An 18,084-nucleotide genomic window follows, 5' to 3' on the forward strand; every position below is an offset into this window, starting at 1 on the left:
CCTTTTATTCCTTCATGGTTTTTTAAGGGGAGGGGCAGGCAGTCAAGGAAGTGCTGGGATAGAACTCTGGGCATGGTCTATGTTAAGCTTATATTCTATCACTGGGTAACACACCCAGCCCCTTACTAAGTTTCAAAGTCCTTTGGTAATTTAGAGGATTGGGTCAGAATCCTTGCATTTAACAAAATCTTAACTCTCAAATTCAAAGAGGTACATTATTTATATATAATCTATCTTCTAGAATACTTTAAAATTGTCTCTAGAAGACTTGAAATGCCTTAGTTCATGTAAATGTTATATAAGAAAATAATGACTTGAAAAGCATATAACAAAATCTTAACTCTCAAATTCAAAGAGGTACACTATTTACATATAATTTACAAATATGTCTTCCAGAATACTTTAAAATCGTCTCTAGATGACTTGAAATGCTTTAGTTCATGTAAATGTTATATAAGAAAATAATGCTTTGAAAAGTATATATTGTTATGTTCAGTATTGATATGATTTCCTCTGAATATTTTTTAATTTAACCTGACAGTGCAGTGCCTTCGGGTGCTGACAACCAGGGGTATGTTTGTGTGTGTGTGACAAGTTTGGTAGAGACTGTCAAATCAGTTTGATAGTCCCCAGGGTGTGGGTGTGTGTGTGTGTGTGTGTGACAAGTTTGGTAGAGACTGTCAAATCAGTTTGATAGTCCCCAGGGTGGCTCCTGTTCTCATCTCTGTTGCTCTATAGAAAAATGTCAACAAATTTGTCTTGTAGCAGGTACCTCATTGTGTTGATAATTATGTGATTGTAAGTTAGGGAAGGGATCATCACGATGACTGTTGAGTTGTTATCTGGGGTTGCTTGCTTTATGAGGCTTAATGAAGTAAATCTTTGTGGATTGCCTCTCAGGTAAATAACTGACAGTTGGTTGCAGCAGGTTAGACCTCAGCTGATAGTTGCAGAAACTGTTAACATTGGATTTGGTTGGGGGGGGTTGTACTTGGCAGGGGTAGGTCTCCCTCCCCGTGTGTTGCCTGCTGTGATACTGTGTTTTATTGCAGGGGCAGGAACATGGCCTCTGTCCCACCCACCTTGGCAAGGCCATATTGCCAAAGAGTATGTAGTCATTTGGGGGGAAAGACCAGCATGAAATGGGTTTATCCATCTTCATCAAGGACTGTTTTCATTTAAATTGGGGTGGGGGGTGTTTGTGCTTTAAATTTCTGGATCATGATATTTCTGTTTTAGTTTTTAAAACTGATGTGTTTGTGTGTACATACACCTGCCACTGTACATGTGTGGAGTTCAGAAACTCTGGTCCTCAAGACTTAGCAGCAGGCATCCAGCTATCTTGCTACCCCCTAAACTTTTAGTGCGACCATTTTATTTATGTGTGGTATGACTAATGCATATACATAACAGTACCACTTTTGAACATGAATATTACTAGCACATACACATAGCAATACCACTTTTGAAACATGAACACAGTGGTTAATTTTTGTATGAAACTAGTGATGGTGTTGAGATGAACATTCTTGTGCAGTGGGGTTGTGAAGTAAGGCTTTTTTAAAGGAGCAGCTGGCTTGCAGTGCCAGCAGACACAACCATGCACATCCTACAGGGAAGTTGGCCATCTTATTGATGAGTTTCTTAAGACCCCAGGGAAAGCCTAATTTAATTGGTGCTATCTTTGGTGGCACTTGACTGATTAATTCTTGGTATCCTAATTTGTTTCTCTGTTGCTTTGCTAAAACAAAATCCAACTTGAGGGAAGACTATTCATCTTAAAGCTTCTGGTACAGTTCATCATTTAGGAAAATCAAAAGGAACTGTGGATAGAAGTTTCTGTCCTTTCCTGGTCCCACAGCCATTTAGTCCCATATTATAAACTCTTTGGCTGATGGCTCATGCTTCTTACCGGCTAGCTCTCTCTTAATTACTAACCCATTTCTATTGAACCCATTTCTGTGTATTGCCCCGAGACTGTGGCACGCCTGTAATGCTTTGGTTTGTTACTCCTTTGGTGGCGACACACTGTAGACTCTGCTCTCCTCCTCCCAGCCTTCCAGTCTGGTAGCCTCACCTGTACTTTCTGCCTAGTTGCATCCTGCTTGTCCATTGGTTGAAACAACTTTATCCATTAACCAATAAGAGAAACATTTCACTGCATACAGAAGGCCATCTCCCATCAGAACCTGGAGGTAGAAACTGAAACAGACCTTAGAGGAATGCTGCTTGCTGGCTTGTCCCTGGCTTACTCAGCTACCTTTGTTGCGTCACGCAGGACTACCACTCCAGGGTTGGCACTGCCCACAGTAAGCTGGGTCCTTTCACAACAATCTTTAATCAAGAAAGTGAACCAAATATAGACTTGCCTGCTGCGATCCAATCTGATGGAGGCATTTTCTAAATCTCATTCTGTCTTCCAAAATGACTTGGGCATCTATCAAGTTGACAAAACATGACCTACAGTAGGACAAGTTTACAATGAACAGTCTTGAGTATCTCAAGGGGTAACCACTATTTTAAATGTCTTTAAGTTGATGCAGGAAAATGTAACCATCACCAAGGCAATGTAGCATGGCTTCCAGAAGGCTTCATTTTAATATTAGCCTCTATTAACCATTCCTGTTTTGTCTCTGGGACTGCAGTACTCACTTGGGTTCTTGGGTTACTATCAGACACTTAGGGCAGTCAGATGTGTAATAATCATTTTCAGATGTTTGATTCCCTAAGAGTGGTGATCATATACAGCTTCTTGTAATGTTAGTTGTGGAGAAAGCCTAAAGTTTGCTCAATGGAATTTCAGCCATAAGTTTGTTAGTGAAACTAGAGTTTCCCCTACAGGAAAATATATCTCCAAGGCTGTGTGGCATGGCTTCTAGAGGCTGTTAGCATCAGCCTCGTTATTAACCAGTCTTCCTGTTTTGTCTCTTGAAACTCAGTGTCCTCACCTGTCAGATTGTTTGGGGTTAAAGTACTGGCCCAGGTAATCTCGGCAACTTGAAACAGAACCAATCCTGTCAGGGACCCCTGCACATCTCTCCACTGGTAGGGAGAGACCCAATGCTAGGTGAAGAATAAAATGAGTCAGTATCATCTTCACAGGGTCAAAACTTTCAGAGCTTGCGATTTATTTTTACACATTTAAGTATAGTAAAACTTTGGGGAAAGGTTTCCATGTGACAATTCACAACAGAGCTTTAGGCATTGCTACATAGGAACTCCCTAGCAAAGTAGTAGCAAAGCACCCATGAGCTTTGCAATAAGAATTAGTTCTATTGGCTGATAGCAGAGCTCAGGGCCATGCTTGGGGATTTTTTCATAAGTATAAGGGTAGATTCTATTGGTGGAAGATGCAAAATACATGAGACCTCTTTCAAAAGGGTGGGTTCTAATCACCAAGAGACAAAGCTCAGGATTAAGGCCTAAACAATGCCCAGGATTTGGGGATTCAGGAGGGCTGGCTCCATAGAGCAGTGAAAAGATCACCAGGTGTTGGACAACATTTACTCTCACCTTCGGGGTGGAAGGGCATCAGTTCCTTCCCTTAAAGAAAATTAAAGCCTTCATGTTTAACAATTCTGGATTTTCTTTTTTAAAGATTTATATTATATATACAGTATTCTGTCTGCATCTACCCCTGCAGGCCAGAAGAGGGCACCAGATCTCATTACAGATGGTTATTAGCCATCATGTCATTGCTTGTAATTGTCTCAGAACCTCTGGAAGACTAGCCAATTGTTCTTAACCTCTGAGCCATCTCTTCAGCCCCCAGTTCTGGATTTTCTAATGCTTTCTGTGAGCTGTGCCTCCTACAGAGTTTATGTCCCAGAATTCTAACCTGGAATGGGGCCCCATGCTGGGAGCCAGTGTTCATTATTCACAAGATTCTAAGTGAGCATACCCGACAGCCAGATGCTCCGGAGCTTCTCTTCAGCTCCAGCCTCCCACTGTGAAAGGGTGTGTGAGCACCCAGGAAAGGGACTGTTGGCCCTTGGGTTCTTGTAATGCTTGTTGAGTCACCCTGAAAGGGACTCTTAGTGCTCTAGATTACTGTGAAAAGACATGATGACCAACTCTTATAAAAGAAAACATTTACTTGGGGCTGGCTTACAGTTTCAGATGTTTGTTTAGTTCATTATCAGCATGGCAGGAAGCATGGCAACATGTAGGCAGCAGGAAGAGAGAGCCAGTGGGCCTGGCTTGGGCTTTTGGAACCTCATGGCCTACCCCCAGTGACACACTTCCTTCAAAAAGGCCATGCCCACTCCAACAAAGCCATACTTCCTATTCCTTCTCAAGCAGTGCCAAATCACTGATTATTAAACATTCAAATATAAGAGTCAAATGAGGGTCATTCTTAATCAAACACTACAGAGACCCAAGCTGAAATGCCAACACTTATGTAGAGAGACAAATACCTTCATGGATTTTGATCACATAAAATGGATCTGAAGGAGGTCAGGTCCCATCATGAAAGACAGACTATTCTATGTAGTCAAATAATAAAAATGGAAGAAAAGTTAGTGTTAAATGTATTGAGAACAGACCAGAGGAGGAAACTACACTCTGAAAAATTAATAGACCGGGACGCTCCCAACTCAAAATTTTCTTCCAGTTGCACCTAGGCACTTGGTGTCCTAAAGAGTAAATGTATCAGGCAAGCAGATGAGAGAACTGCTTCCAGGCTGCATCCCACCTCTGCCACCCACTGAACTCTGTCCCTTCAAGATCTCCTCTGCTGCCCAACCCATAAACCTCAACATCCGCCCCATGGTCAGCCCTTCTCCACAACCCCAGCAGACTACATAGGCACAGGTGCAAACTCCACCAGTTGGAAAGACAGGTGAGTGACCGGCTTCCCAGCTGGACTGCCCCAAAATCTAGACCCTAACTAAACCCCTGGGGCACTCCCCTCCCATCCCAGCACCAGCAAGGCAGCAGAGCCCTGCCCTCACCCCTGATGGAACTCCTCTGCTCTGGTATAGTCCCCACCAACTGACAAGCAGGCACCTGAACACCCTCTCTGTGTCCAGCCCTCCCCTGCACCTCCAGCAGGCCACATAGATACAGGTGCAAACCACACCACTTGGAAGAACAGGCACTGGCACAAGCCACACCAGTTGGAAGGACAGATGAGTAAAGGCTGGTGTAAGAATACATTCAACAACGGAAAGAGCAGTATGGCACCTCTAGAACTCAGTAATCCTACAACAGCAAAACCTGAACATTCCAATGCAGCTGAAACACAAGAAAATGAAATTTAAAAATAACTTTATGAAGATAATAGAGGCTCTTAAAAAAGAAATGGAAAATTCCCTTAAATTGAAAAGTCAAAAAAGGGGGGGGGGGAGAAATCAATAAATCCCTTATAGAAAACCCAAGAAAAAACAAACATGAAGGAAACTGTTCAAGGCTTGAAAATTGAAATAGAAACAATAAAGAAAACACAAACTAAGGGAATTCTGGAAATGAAAAATCTGGGGAAGTAAACTGGAACTACAGATGCAAGCATCACCAGCAGAATTAAAGAGATGGAAGAGAGAAGCTCAGACATTGAAGATATAGAAGAAACAGAATCATCAATCAAAGTAAATGTTAAATCCAATAAATTCCTAACACAGAATATCCAGGAAATCTGGAATACCATGAAAACACCAAACCTAAGAATAATAGGGATAGAAGGAGTCCAGCTCAAAAGCACAAAAAAATATATTCAACAAAATCATAAAGCTTTTCTAACCTAAAGAAGGACATGCCTATAAAGGTATAAGAAGCTTACAAAACACCAAATAGGCTGGACCCCTCCCAAAAAAGTCTCCTTACCACATAATAATCAAAACACTAAACATACAGAATAAAGAATTTTTAGAGCTACAAAGGAAAAAGGCCAAGTAACATATAAAGGTAGACCTATCAGAATTACACCTGACTTCTCATTAGAGACTCTAAAAGCCAGAAGGTCCTGGACAGACGTTTTAAAAAAAAAAAACTAAGCAACCACGGATGCCATATCCAGCAAAACTTTCAATCACCATAGACATAGAAAACAAGATATTTTACAACAAAATCAGATTTAAACAATACCACAAATCCAGCACTATAGAAAGTACTAAAAGGAAAAGAACCCAAGGAACTCAGCTACATCCAGGAAAACATAGGCAATAGATAATCTCACAACAGCATAAACCAAAGAAGAGAAATGCACATATTACAGTCACCGCCACCAAAACCAAAAAATAAAAAAAATAAAAAATAAAAAAATAACAGGAATTAACAATCACTGGTTAATAACATCTCTTAATATCAATGGACTCAATTTACCAATAAAAAGACACGGGCTAACAGAATGGATACAAAAACAGGATCCATCCTTCTGTTGCATACAAGAAACACATTACCTCAGAGTAAAGGGTTGGGAAAAGATTTTCCAGTCAAATGGACTTAAGAATCAAGCTGGTGTAGTTATCCTAATATCTAACAAAATAGACTTCAAACTAAAATTAATCAAAAGAGATGGAGAAACACATTTCATATTCATCAAAGGAAAAAAATCCATCAAGATGAAGACTCAATTTTGAATGTCTATGCTTCAAATACAAGGGCACCAACATTTGAAAAAAATTACTAAAGCTTAAATCACACATCAAACCATATACATTAATAGTGGGAGACTTCAACACCCCACTCTCACCACTGGACAGGTCTACCAGATAGATACTTCACAGAGAAACAAGGGAACTAACAGATGAACTTAATAGACATCTACAGAACATTTCACCCAAACACAAAAGAATATACCGTCTCCTCAGCATCTCATGGAACCTTTTCTTAAATTGACCACATACTCAGTCATAAAGCAAATCTCAACATATACCAAAAAAAAAAAAAAAAAAAAAAAAAAAAAAAAAAAGAATAACCCCTTGTATCTTAAGATACAAGTTAACGTTAACGGACCACCATGGGTTAAATGTAGAGTTCAGCAAATATACAAACTACAGAAAGCCTACAAACTCAAGGAAACAGAACAACTTTCAGCTGAGCCACCACTGGGTCAAGGAAGAAATAAGAAAATTAAAGACTTCTATGAAGTCTTCATGAAAATGAAACCACAGCATACCCAAACTTATGGGACACTATGAAAGTAGTGCTAAGAGGAAAGTTCATAGTACTAATTGCCTACATAAAGAATTTTGAGAAATCTTACATGAGCAACTTTTTTTGTCCTCTTTTTTGTTTTGTTTTTCGAGACAAGGTTTCTCTGTGTAGCTTTGGTGCCTGTCCTAGAACTCACTCTGTGGACCAGGCTGGCTTCAAACTCACAGAGATCCACTTGCCTCTGCCTCCCTAGTGCTGAGATTAAAGGTGTGTGCCATCCCCACCTGACCACATGAGCAACTTAACAGTACACCTGAAAGCTTTAGAACAAAAAGAATCAAACTCACCCAGCAGAAGTAGACAGCAGGAAATAATCAACTCAGGCCTGAAATCAATAAAGTTTAAACAAAGAGAGCAATACAAAGAATCAACGAAACAAAGAGCTGATTCTTAGAGAAAATCAACAAGCTAGATAAACTCTTATCCAAACTAATCAAAATGCAGAGAGAGAGAATATCAAAATTAACAAAGTCAGAAACAAAAAGGGGGCCACAACAACAAACTGAGGAAATCCAGAGAATCATTAGGTCATACTCAAAAAATCTATACTCTACAAAATTGGAAACTCTAAAAGAAATGGACAACTTTCTTGATAGATATCATATACAAAATTAAATCAAGACCAGATAAACAATTTAAATAGCCCTATAACCCATAAGGAAATAGAAAAAAAATCATTAAAACAAAACAAAACAAAGCCCAGGGGCAGATGGTTTCAGCAAAGAATTCTATCCTAATTTCAAAGAATGCCAATACTCGTCAAATTGTTCCACACAATGGAAACAGAAGGAATATTGCCAAATTCTGTTATGAGGCCACAGTTAACCTTACCCCCCAACCCAAACAAAGAGAATTACAGACCAGTCTCCTTCATGAACATTGATGCAAAAATATTCAATAAAACACTGGCAAACTGAATCAAAAAACACATCAAAACAAAATCATCCACAATGATCAAGTAGCTTTTATCCCAGAGATGCAAGGATGCCCACTCTCTCTGTATCTATTGTATATAGTACTCAAAGTTCTAGCTAGAACAATAAGGCAACAAAAGGGGATCAAGAGGATACAAATTAGAAAGGAAGAAGTCAAATTTTTGCTATTTGCAGGTGATATGTTTACTCAATGGAGTATTAGTGGTTAAAAACAATGACCTCATGAAATGTGCAGGCAAATGGATGGAACTAGAAACTAGTGAGGTTAACCTAGAAAGACAAACATGGTATGTACTCATTCTTAAGTGGATATTAGATGTAAAGGTAACAAGGACCCTAAGGAGGATTCATGGATCTCCTCCCAGGAAGAGGAAATTGATGAGATCTCCTGGGTAAACTGGGTGTAATAGGGGAAGAGGAAGAGGTAAGGGTAGAGGGGAGGGGTGGGGGAATGGGAACATGAGGGATCAGGATGGTCAAGTTGGAGGCAGGACAGAGGGGGAGAATAATCAAAGAGATATCTTGACAGAGGGAGCCATTATGGAGTCAGGGAGAAACTTGGTGCCAGGGAAACTCCCAGGAACCCACAAGGATGACCAGCTAAGACTCCTGGCAATAGTGGAGAGGGTGCCTGAACTGGCTTTCCCCAGTAATCAAACTGATGACTACTCTAATTGCCAACTTAGAGCCTTTATCCAGTAACGAAAGGAAACAGATGTAGACATCCAAAACCAAGCACTGGGCAGAGCTCCGGGGTCCAGTTGAAGAGCAGGAGCATCAAGATCATGACAGGAAAACCCAGAGATAGCTGACTTGAGCTTCTGGGAACTCAGACTCTGGACAGACAGCTAAGGGACTGACCTAGGCCCTCTGTATCTGGGTGACGGTTGTACAGCTTGGTCTTTTGTGGGGCCTTTGGCAGTGGGACCAGGACTTGTCCCTGATGCATGAGCTGGGTCTTTGGAACCTATCCCCTATGGCTTGATACAGGGAGAGGAGCTTGGTCCTGCCTTAACTTGATATGGCACGCTTTGTTGACTCCCGTGGGAGGCCTTACCCCTTCTGAATGGAAATGGAGGAGTGGATGGGGGTGAGTAGAAGGGAGGTGTGGGGAGGGAACAGACAGAAAGGAGGGAGGGGAAACTGTGGTTGGTATATAAAATAAATTTTTTTAAAAAAATCACTGAGGACTCTGGGATGCTTTACAAGGATTATGTGTATTGGTACACCATTTGATTAAAGTAAAAACAGTTTAGAAGATTAAATATATCTAATGCAACAGAAGAAAGAGGCTTGTCTCCACAAATATATATATGGAATAAAACAACAATGACAAAACAACAACAACAAACAATGACAAAAAGTCCCTTATCACATTTACGAGTACTAACAATAATATTTATGTCTAGACTGCATATATTCTTCTCAGGCTAAGAATGTTATTTTTCTTAATTGAATCAAAATCAAAATGCTGTTCATTGCATTTAGCTTGAAGTCTCTTAATTTTGATACATTTTATAAAACATATTTCATAAAAATACATACCATACATATAACTCAGCAGCACCCTTATCACACCAGTTTCTTTTTATGCTCTGTATTTTCTGCAGACTGGATTTTCTGTAAATCCAGGCTCTCCTGCCCCATCGTTCACGGGGAATTGCTGGTGGCAGGGTTCCTGTGACATCGCAGGTACTAACAGATGGTCATATCTGGAGGAAGGTTTCTGAGAATTTGAAAAAAGAAACTTGCAAACCATATAGCCTACAAATATCAGGAGAGAAGAAAAAGTAGGTCATAAATATAGAATAATCTTTTTAAAAATTACTACAAATTGTGCTCAGTCTATTATAAAGTTTATCAACACTTGTTCACTTACGGGCTGTACATGGTTTTTCATAATTAAGAAAAATGTGAACAATTGTAAAGATGCAATATTAAATCACAGCCACATAAAACTGACAATAGTACAGTCTGTGGTGCCAATGTTATAGACATTTCACATTGCTGGCAGCAAGCTAAAGTGCTGGGAGCATCCATTAAAATCACTGTGTGACACTAATCATCCTCATAGGGACAGTTCCTTCTCAGTTGCAAATGCCGGAAAAATAATCTCTCATGATCCTCTTGAATGTTCTACTGGCTTTAATACACACAAAAAATATGTCACTGGATTGTTGTTACCAGTCCAGCTTGAGGTTAACAGCAGGCTATTTGAGTTGCATTCTGGGGAAACAAAAGGGTCAGTACCCCTAACTTCGGTATTGTTGGAGTCAATTAATTATATTTCCTCAATTGCTCACACATAATATACCAAAGTAGTTTTGTAATTGCTAATTTGTGCCACTGTGTGAGACAACTTTGCAATTAGAGCTCATGATCTCTAGCAATGCTTTGGTCTTCAAAGGACTGTGGCCCCATAAGTTCAAACAGCCTAGTGATGTGGTAGCCATCATATGCTGCATACTCTCTGGTATTTGTACAATGATGAAATTGCCTAATGACAAGTATTTCTAATGGCATCCTATTGTTAAGCGATGTATTGCTGTGCTTACAGAAATAACTCCGAAATGAGTTGCAGTGGTAGGTGGATTGGGGAGAGTGATGTAGCAAGGGATTGAGAGAGACACCCATGTCAACCTCTGACTTCCATATGCACATGCACCAGAACATGTGTACACACATACGTATGAATATGCATTGATGGGGATAGAAATGGGTTAGTAATTAAGATAGAGCTAGCCAATAAGTAGCCCTAGCCAATGGCCAACGGTTTCATAACTAATATAGCATCTGTGTTTTCATTTAGGATTGATGCAGCTCTGGGACCAAGTTGGTGGGAAAGAGTGCTGTAACAATTCATAATATGCATATGCCACATATACAGACAAAAGGAATTTCTAAAGTCTGCAACAGTAAGTGCCCTTGAGGCCGAAGCAACTGGAACCTCAAACTGTTGCAGATAGGGCAAACCAGAGCACTTGCCTACACTCGGATCCAGATGATTCATCTTCAGAAATGTAACCAGCTCATGGCTGAATACGTTCCAGCAGAATAAGCAAAGACACCAGTGCTACCTCACAGTGTGGGTGAGTGACACAGCAGACCTTCATGCATGACAGGTGAATGGCTAGCATACTGGCTGGGAAGGGGCTCAGAGAGCCCCGCTGGCATGCTGGGCATGGTTTTGGCTGATGAAGGTAGTGTTTATACATGTAGAGAGTCTACATGATACAAACGCTCATCAACCAATATATAAGATTTATGCTCACCTTTTATGATTTGGATATGAAGTGTCACCTCAAAAGGCTCATGTGTTGAAGGCTCAGCCCCCAGCTGGTGGCACTACTGAGAGGTGATTGGGTTATGAGAATGGTAACTTCATCAATGAGTTAATCCATTGATGAGTTCATAGCTGAAGGAAGCAGAACCTAGTTGGGAGGAGTAGGCCTCAGGGCATGCCTTTCAAAGGATGTCTGGCCCCCAGCCCCATCTCCCTCTCTTTCCTCCTCTGATACCGGGGCAGCAGCCTCCCCTCTCACTGTCACCATCTCTTCACAGGCTCACAGCAATGGGGCGAGCTGAGCAGGACCATAACCTCTGAATCCATGCGCCAAAGTAAACCTTTGCTCCCTTTAAATACCTTCCTCAGGTGTTTTGTCACAATAACAAATGGCACATCAGTATGCCCCGTATGAATGATGTTCCTCTGAAAATTAACACAAAAGGAGGAGGAATGTGAAAATTCATAAAAATGTAAGTGCTATGAAGACATTTAAGGTGGTATGATGAAAGGATGTGCTGCCTGGCCAAGCTGAGGCCTGAGACCTGCTAAGTGTAGGCACTACTTTCTGGGCAAGGAGAGCGAGTGCACAGGCCCTGGGGCAGACCCAGTCTAGTGTGCTGGAGGAGTGCAGTCAGGGCCAGCAGCTGGGACACAGAGAGGGAGCAGGCATGTGGAGCGAAGCCTGGCTAGGAGAAGCCTTCATTTTGTTTGGAAAACTATGAAGTAGAAGAAGCAGCAGGGCCTCTGGGACTTGGAAATGGGGATGAGGGGAAGACTTCGGGGACTTCCATGGTGAGCATATCAGAGGGGCCGGTGGGCTGGGTGCCCATCTGTAGGCATGGGCAGAGGCCGTGGAAGCCAGTGTGCTTGGTCAGGAATGGAGGCTCAGTGCGGTCTGACAGAGCTCTTGGGAAGGCAGTGAGCTGGACGAGGTTCAAAGGTGAAACCAAGTCTCAGGATTAGAGGGTGACTGCAAGAACAGAGGCGCAAAAGAGAACCTGCAGTCAGGCTTCTCTGGAAGAGTCTAGGGCAGCCAGCGGGGGGTGGGGGGGTGGGGTGGGGGGGGCTTTGGTGGAAAGTGCGTTAAAGGTGGCTTGTGAGCGGTGCTACAGCATTGAGCTTCAACAAGTCGTCCAGACCCAGCTTAGAACGCAAGTGCCAGGCCACTGAGCTAGGTCATGCATGCACATTGTTGGGCCACTCAAGAGCCCTGGGCACAGTGGCCCCAAGGCATTCGTCATGCTCAAGGTCCCTGGGTGAGGCTTCTGTCTTGGGAAACCTGCAAAGTTCTCACTTCCAGTGGCCCAAGAATACATGTGGATACTGTATTGTGTGTGTGTGTGGGGGGGTGGGTGTGGAGAGAGAGAGAGAGAGAGAGAGAGAGAGAGAGAGCAAGAGGAGAACGAAATAGAAGGAGGCAGAGACAAAGAGAGGAAAGGAAGAGAGAAATAGAGAGGTAGAGAGGAATAAAACTTTCCCCATTCCTCTCCAGGGTGGGGCTGTTTGGTACTTCAGGACAGCAGGTCTGCCCCCCCTCTCTCTGTGTGTGTGTGTGTGTGTGTGTGTGTGTGTGTGTGCGCGCGCGCGCGTGCGTGCATGTGTGTGGGGCGGGCACGGTGTCCCAGGAGGACAGAGTTTGCATTGATGAAAACCCTCCCCAGCTCTTTGAAGCCTCTTTCCCGCTGCCTGAGCCCAGCCGCTTAGTTCTCTCTGCTCACTCACTGCCAGGATGGCATCTTGTCTGGCTCTGCACATGGCGCTGCTGCTCCTCTCTGGGGTCCTAGCTCCTACAGTGCTCACAGGTAAGGGGTACAGGCCTTTGCCTCTGCTGCCACCAATTTTTCAGAGCCAACAATTACCAATGAGACCAGATCATCCAGTGTCTACAGGGCACAAGCCCCTCGCAAGAGGCGGGAGGTGATTTTGGGAGGCAGAGAGGGGCTCCCACAATGCTGGCTGGTAAAAGCTGGATAAGATGATGTGTCAGGAAATTATCAGCAGCAGGGGCGGGGGACCATCCGTGTAGGAGGGTGACCAGGGAATCAGAGCCCAGGACATTTGGTTGTCTGGAGTTCAGGGGGTATTTTGTCCCTAGAACATCTGGGGACTTCTGGATCTGGGAAGCAGGAGGACAAAGGGCTAAGAGGCCAGAGCCCAGTTGCTGGGCAGAAAGTCCAGTGATTCAGAATCCCTGTAAATTCTGCAAGCCCTTCCCTGTTGGCTTATGACCTAGGTGCTGTCCCCATAGAGGTAAATAGTTCTAAGTCTTTGCAGAATGCTGAGAACCCTGCACTGACACCTAGACGGCTGAGCTGGCTGTGTCAGGGTCTGATGAAAGGGGCTGCACCTAGGGCTTTTCCAGGTCAGCTTCAGAGCGGGGACATAGGCACAGGTAGGCTTTGCGCTAAGTGAGGATAAACCTTCTACAGATGTTCAGTAGTTGGCTGAAGGGCAGCCTGCCTCTGGGTTCCCCGATGGCCTTAAAACACAGCAGCCTGAGTTTTAGGGGTGTCTGTGGATCTCCGAAGGAGAGAAGTCACCTCTGCTGTGAAAGCAGGGCCTGGGAACTCCAGCCTCACTCTAGGATAAACAGGCGATGGTGGTCATTGGCCTTTCTGTTCCCCCAGTCACCCTAGGAAGCAACGTAAGGCTGGGCTCATACCTCTCCTGGCCCTTTCTTCATCTGCAGCGGGTGACACTCCCTACCCTGTCTCCCTCACCAGCCCTGACAGGACAGGCTCTCAGGGTGGCCAAGTTCTTAGTCAACACTCAGTCTGTCCTCAGTTTGAGCAGAGTTCCCAGCCCCTCAGCTAAGCCCAAGGGGGATTTTGGGAGAACCATCTCTTCCCACCGGCTGGGACACAGTTTTAGGGGTGTAGCGAGAGGTACCTCTGATGTCAGGAGATGTGACTTACAATGCTGGGAGGCATTTTCCACCACCTGGGGCCCGGGGCTGGCATCCATGCAGTGTCCTGCCTCAGTGAAGGCCAGGTTCCTCCCGCTGCCTCTTCCAGCTCAAGCTTCTAGCCAGAGCCCTGGTCAGGCTGTGTACACACACCTTTGGTGGACTTTCTGCTCCCACAGAAGCTTTGGGAATAGCCAGGACCTCAGCTGACCTCGCCTCCCTTTTCCTTCCATGGGATCTCCCTGCCCAAGAACCGGCAGGCTCACAGCAGGCATGAGCTCGCCAATTGAGTCTTGGGCTTCTGACTGTCCTGGGAGCAGGGAGATAGGAGGTTCTCAGAACCAGCCCTAGACCCACAGGCCCGAGCAGTTGTGTACAAGGTCCACGGCCCCTGTTTCTATCTCCTGGGCTGTAGTCCTGTAGCAGGAAAGAAGAGATGGAGTAACCCTGGGGTGGAGGCACAGGCCAGCCTGCCACCCTCCCTGCCTCAGCTGGTGGCCATAGCCACTGAGGTAGAGGAGCAGGCCAGGTTGGGTGGGCAGGAGGCCAGGGTCGGGATGAAAAGGCTCTCTTCATGGCTGCACAAAGGCCGACTGTGAGCATGGGCGCCTGGCCTCAGGGTCTGTGGTCAGACTAACCGTTGAACAAACTTATTTACCAAAAGGCAGAGCGGCTTGGGGTGGTGGGGCCAGGGGACAGCCTGAAGTGTTCAAGCTTGTGGCACTGACACCATGCTCCCTCTGCCAGAACAGAAAGTCCTGTGACACTGCTCACGCTTATATGGTGGCCCTTCTTGTGGCCAAGGTGGACTGGGCCTTCTCAGGAGTCCCCAGCCATGTCCCCTTCCTTATCATCACTTGCTGTCACTCAGCCTACTCCCTCCACATCCTGCTCCTGGGGCCCTGGCCTGGCCCTCCTTCTCATCCTCACCCCTCTCCTGCTGGCACACTGACCCGTAGTTCCTAGCTTCCTTGGAGGAGGCTTGAGTCCATAGGAAAACGAGGTAAGGCCTGGGCTGGGGCCTCAGAAGCACCTCCGTCTTTGGAGGGTTGGGGCAGGCTCAGTCCCTGGCCAGGGAACAGGCACACTTAGGCAGGCTCGGAATCCTTAGGCAGCTTTCCTGGCATTGGAGGTGAGCTTTGGCCAGGGGAGAAGGGATAGGAAGAGACTGTCTGGGGTGTGTCCTGGAGAGCTCAGGGCAGACTGGCAGTCTACAAAGCCCAGACCTCAGGGCTTGCTGTATGGCAGGCATGTTCAGGACTTTTCTCTGTCCAGTCCTGGGAGCCTGAGGTTAGACTGCTTGAGGCTTTCATGAGGCTCTCAGGCTGTAAACACAGCCTTCTCTGATCAGGTCATTTTGCCTCTTCACAGAGGGCTCTTCATGGGTAGTGGGAGGCTGGCCCAGGCCCCAGCCCTGAACTCTATGAGAGGGAAGCCTGCTGACTTGGGAGACAGCAGTCTTTGGAGGCCTCTTACCAGTCTTTTCTGAAAAGGGGTCCTAGTTTTGGGATGCTCCAGGACACAGGACAGTAGTCCCTGCCTACAAGCTGAGTCTACAAGTTGGGTCCAGGCTTATGAGAGGTTTCACAGTGGGACCTAGGGACCAGGGGTCTGCCAAAATTTCAGAGTGAAGATTCCAATTTTACAAAGAAATTTTACAAACAAAAATGTTGTAAAATTATCTCTAGAACCCCAACATGGCTTTTACTTAGTTACCAGTTCCCAACATTTGCCAAACTACTCTTTTACCCAGTAATAAGTCACCAACATTAGCCACACTGCTCCTTGACCCCAAATGCAGAAGCAGTCCGAAGTTGCGGACATCATTTATCCTGAGCTGTTCAGTTAAGAACAAAGACACCCTCTTTCCCAACCAGAGTGTGGTATCAAACTGAAACAGGTAACCAGCATTACCCAGAGTCTCTGACGGGACACCTGACCCCTCCCCTGTCCTGGTCACAGATGCTTCTCCTTCCCAGCCCTTGGCAGGGTTGAATGATTTGGTTATTTTGAGACTGACTGGAGTCCCTTTGGCTGTGTTTTGTTTGTCCTAGGTGGGCACCATGGGCAGAAACACACAAGTCCCTTGGCTCCACCCTGAGCAGTCCTTGTGCTGAGCCTACCCACACATACAGAGACAGGGTACACCTAGAGAAGGAGCCCCTGGCTCAGAGGAGTCCCAGGGACCTGCAGCTTAACCTGAGCCTCATGCCACAAGCAGCTGGAATTAAGGAAATAGTGGGGACCATACACTGGGCCTGTGTGAGGGATCTGTTTGGGGACAGAGTGTTCCTAGGTCACTTGCTTTCCCCATTGAGATCAGGTTAGGGGCAAGGACCAGCTGAGATGCCAGGGGCCAGGCTGAGGGGAAATCTTAGAGCCTGAGACTGTCCCGGTCTCGAACTTCTGTCTTGGGGAGGAGGTTGGTCCAAAGCTGTGTGGTGCTCCGGGCCCTACGGGCTTCCTTACAGCCATGTGTGAGGGGAGGCAGGGCTCCAGCAGGCAGAAACATCACACCACTTTCATCAACCCTGCACTTTCTATCTCCTTCCTTCCCCCTGGGGTCCCTTGAGTACCCCCAAACGGTGCTGCCTCCCATCCCCAGAGGCCAAGGATTCTTGGTACAAAGGCAACCATGTGCAGACTGAGACTGATGGAGTGTGGGAACCTTCCTTTGCTGGCCACCTTCCCTCCATCGCTCCTTTTTCCTGTAGGCAGCCATGTACTTGTCTAGGGTTGGGGGAGGGGCTGTTAGATGCCCAAGGTTGGTCTCCTGATCTTAGGCTGTGGCTTGGGTGGGCTTCTCCTGGCCTTTACTGGATGAAGTAGAGGCACTTTCAAAGGTTCTAGATTCTCAGCTTTTGCCCCAGGTGAAGACAGAGCTGTGTCTGCCCTGAGGGACAGAGGAATCCCCATTTTCCAACTGCCCCTGCCTCTCTGCCCGTTTTGATCTGTCCTCCTGTGACCTCAGTGGGTGTTCTGGGTCACAAGTGGTTGGTCTTCCAAACATAGGAGTGAATTTCCCAGCCAGGTGTCTCACCCTGTGGAATCTGGGAGCTGATGTAGAACTAAGCATCAATTCTACACAGGGCATCCCTCAGCTGACCTGGTGGGGAGGGTCTGCATCCCTGCCAGCAGCCCACCTGAACCCCACTGCCTGTCCTTGGCTTTGCAGCAGAGAGTCCCCAGGAGCCCAACCCCACCCTGTGGAACGAGCCCATTGAATTGCCATCGGGTGAAGGTCCCTTGGAGAGTACCAGCCACAGTCAGGAATTTGCAGCCTCGGGCCCTCCATTCCCCACCTCTGCCCTGGGACCTGAGGACAACACTCCTCCTACAGGGGTGGACCAGGACGCAGGTAGTGCCTGGATGGGCGGGGAGAGGGGAGGGTGAAGGATGAGAGAGAAGGGAGGAAGAACAGCATGAAGGGCCAAGCTTGAGCTGGACCTTGGGGGTCACAAAGTCCTCTGTCCTCCACAGGATCGCTTGGGCCCGGAGCCATTGCTGCCATCGTGATCGCCGCCCTGCTGGCCACCTGCGTGGTGCTGGCACTTGTGGTGGTGGCGCTGAGAAAGTTTTCTGCTTCTTGAAGCCAATAAAGGAGTCTCGCTGACCCGCCTGTGGCGACTCTGCAACCTGTGCTCCCTTTTGTCCCCTGTGTCCCCGTGTGTGTAGCTGCATATATATGAACAGGGACCGGAGTGTGTTGCTGGGCCGGCCGGGCCGCGTGCCTGAAGCCGTGGGTGGAAAGCTCCAGGCGGGCAATGTGTGCATGTATGTATTGTGCTGGGAATGCAAGCAGG

General features: G+C 45.8%; 1 protein-coding gene across 1 annotated transcript; it reads left to right on the forward strand.

The window, feature by feature from the left end:
• Positions 1-13,105: 13,105 nt before the first annotated feature.
• Positions 13,106-17,879, forward strand: Snorc (secondary ossification center associated regulator of chondrocyte maturation). Its single transcript, XM_051190692.1, has 3 exons — positions 13,106-13,178; positions 17,457-17,639; positions 17,762-17,879. Exons 1-3 carry the CDS (start codon positions 13,106-13,108, stop codon positions 17,869-17,871), a joined length of 366 nt encoding a protein of 121 aa, XP_051046649.1. The 3' UTR covers positions 17,872-17,879.
• Positions 17,880-18,084: the final 205 nt, after the last annotated feature.

This window comes from Phodopus roborovskii, unplaced genomic scaffold (genome assembly GCF_943737965.1).
Source record: "Phodopus roborovskii unplaced genomic scaffold, PHOROB, whole genome shotgun sequence".
Taxonomy (NCBI): domain Eukaryota; kingdom Metazoa; phylum Chordata; class Mammalia; order Rodentia; family Cricetidae; genus Phodopus; species Phodopus roborovskii.

Bases quoted from the DNA above. Each gene is read 5' to 3' on its own strand.
- Snorc (XM_051190692.1), top strand. From the start codon at position 13,106: ATGGCATCTTGTCTGGCTCTGCACATGGCGCTGCTGCTCCTCTCTGGG. The intron at 13,179-17,456 runs GTAAGGGGTACA...TTGGCTTTGCAG, and splicing joins AGCTCCTACAGTGCTCACAG to CAGAGAGTCCCCAGGAGCCC. The intron at 17,640-17,761 runs GTAGTGCCTGGA...TGTCCTCCACAG, and splicing joins AGGGGTGGACCAGGACGCAG to GATCGCTTGGGCCCGGAGCC.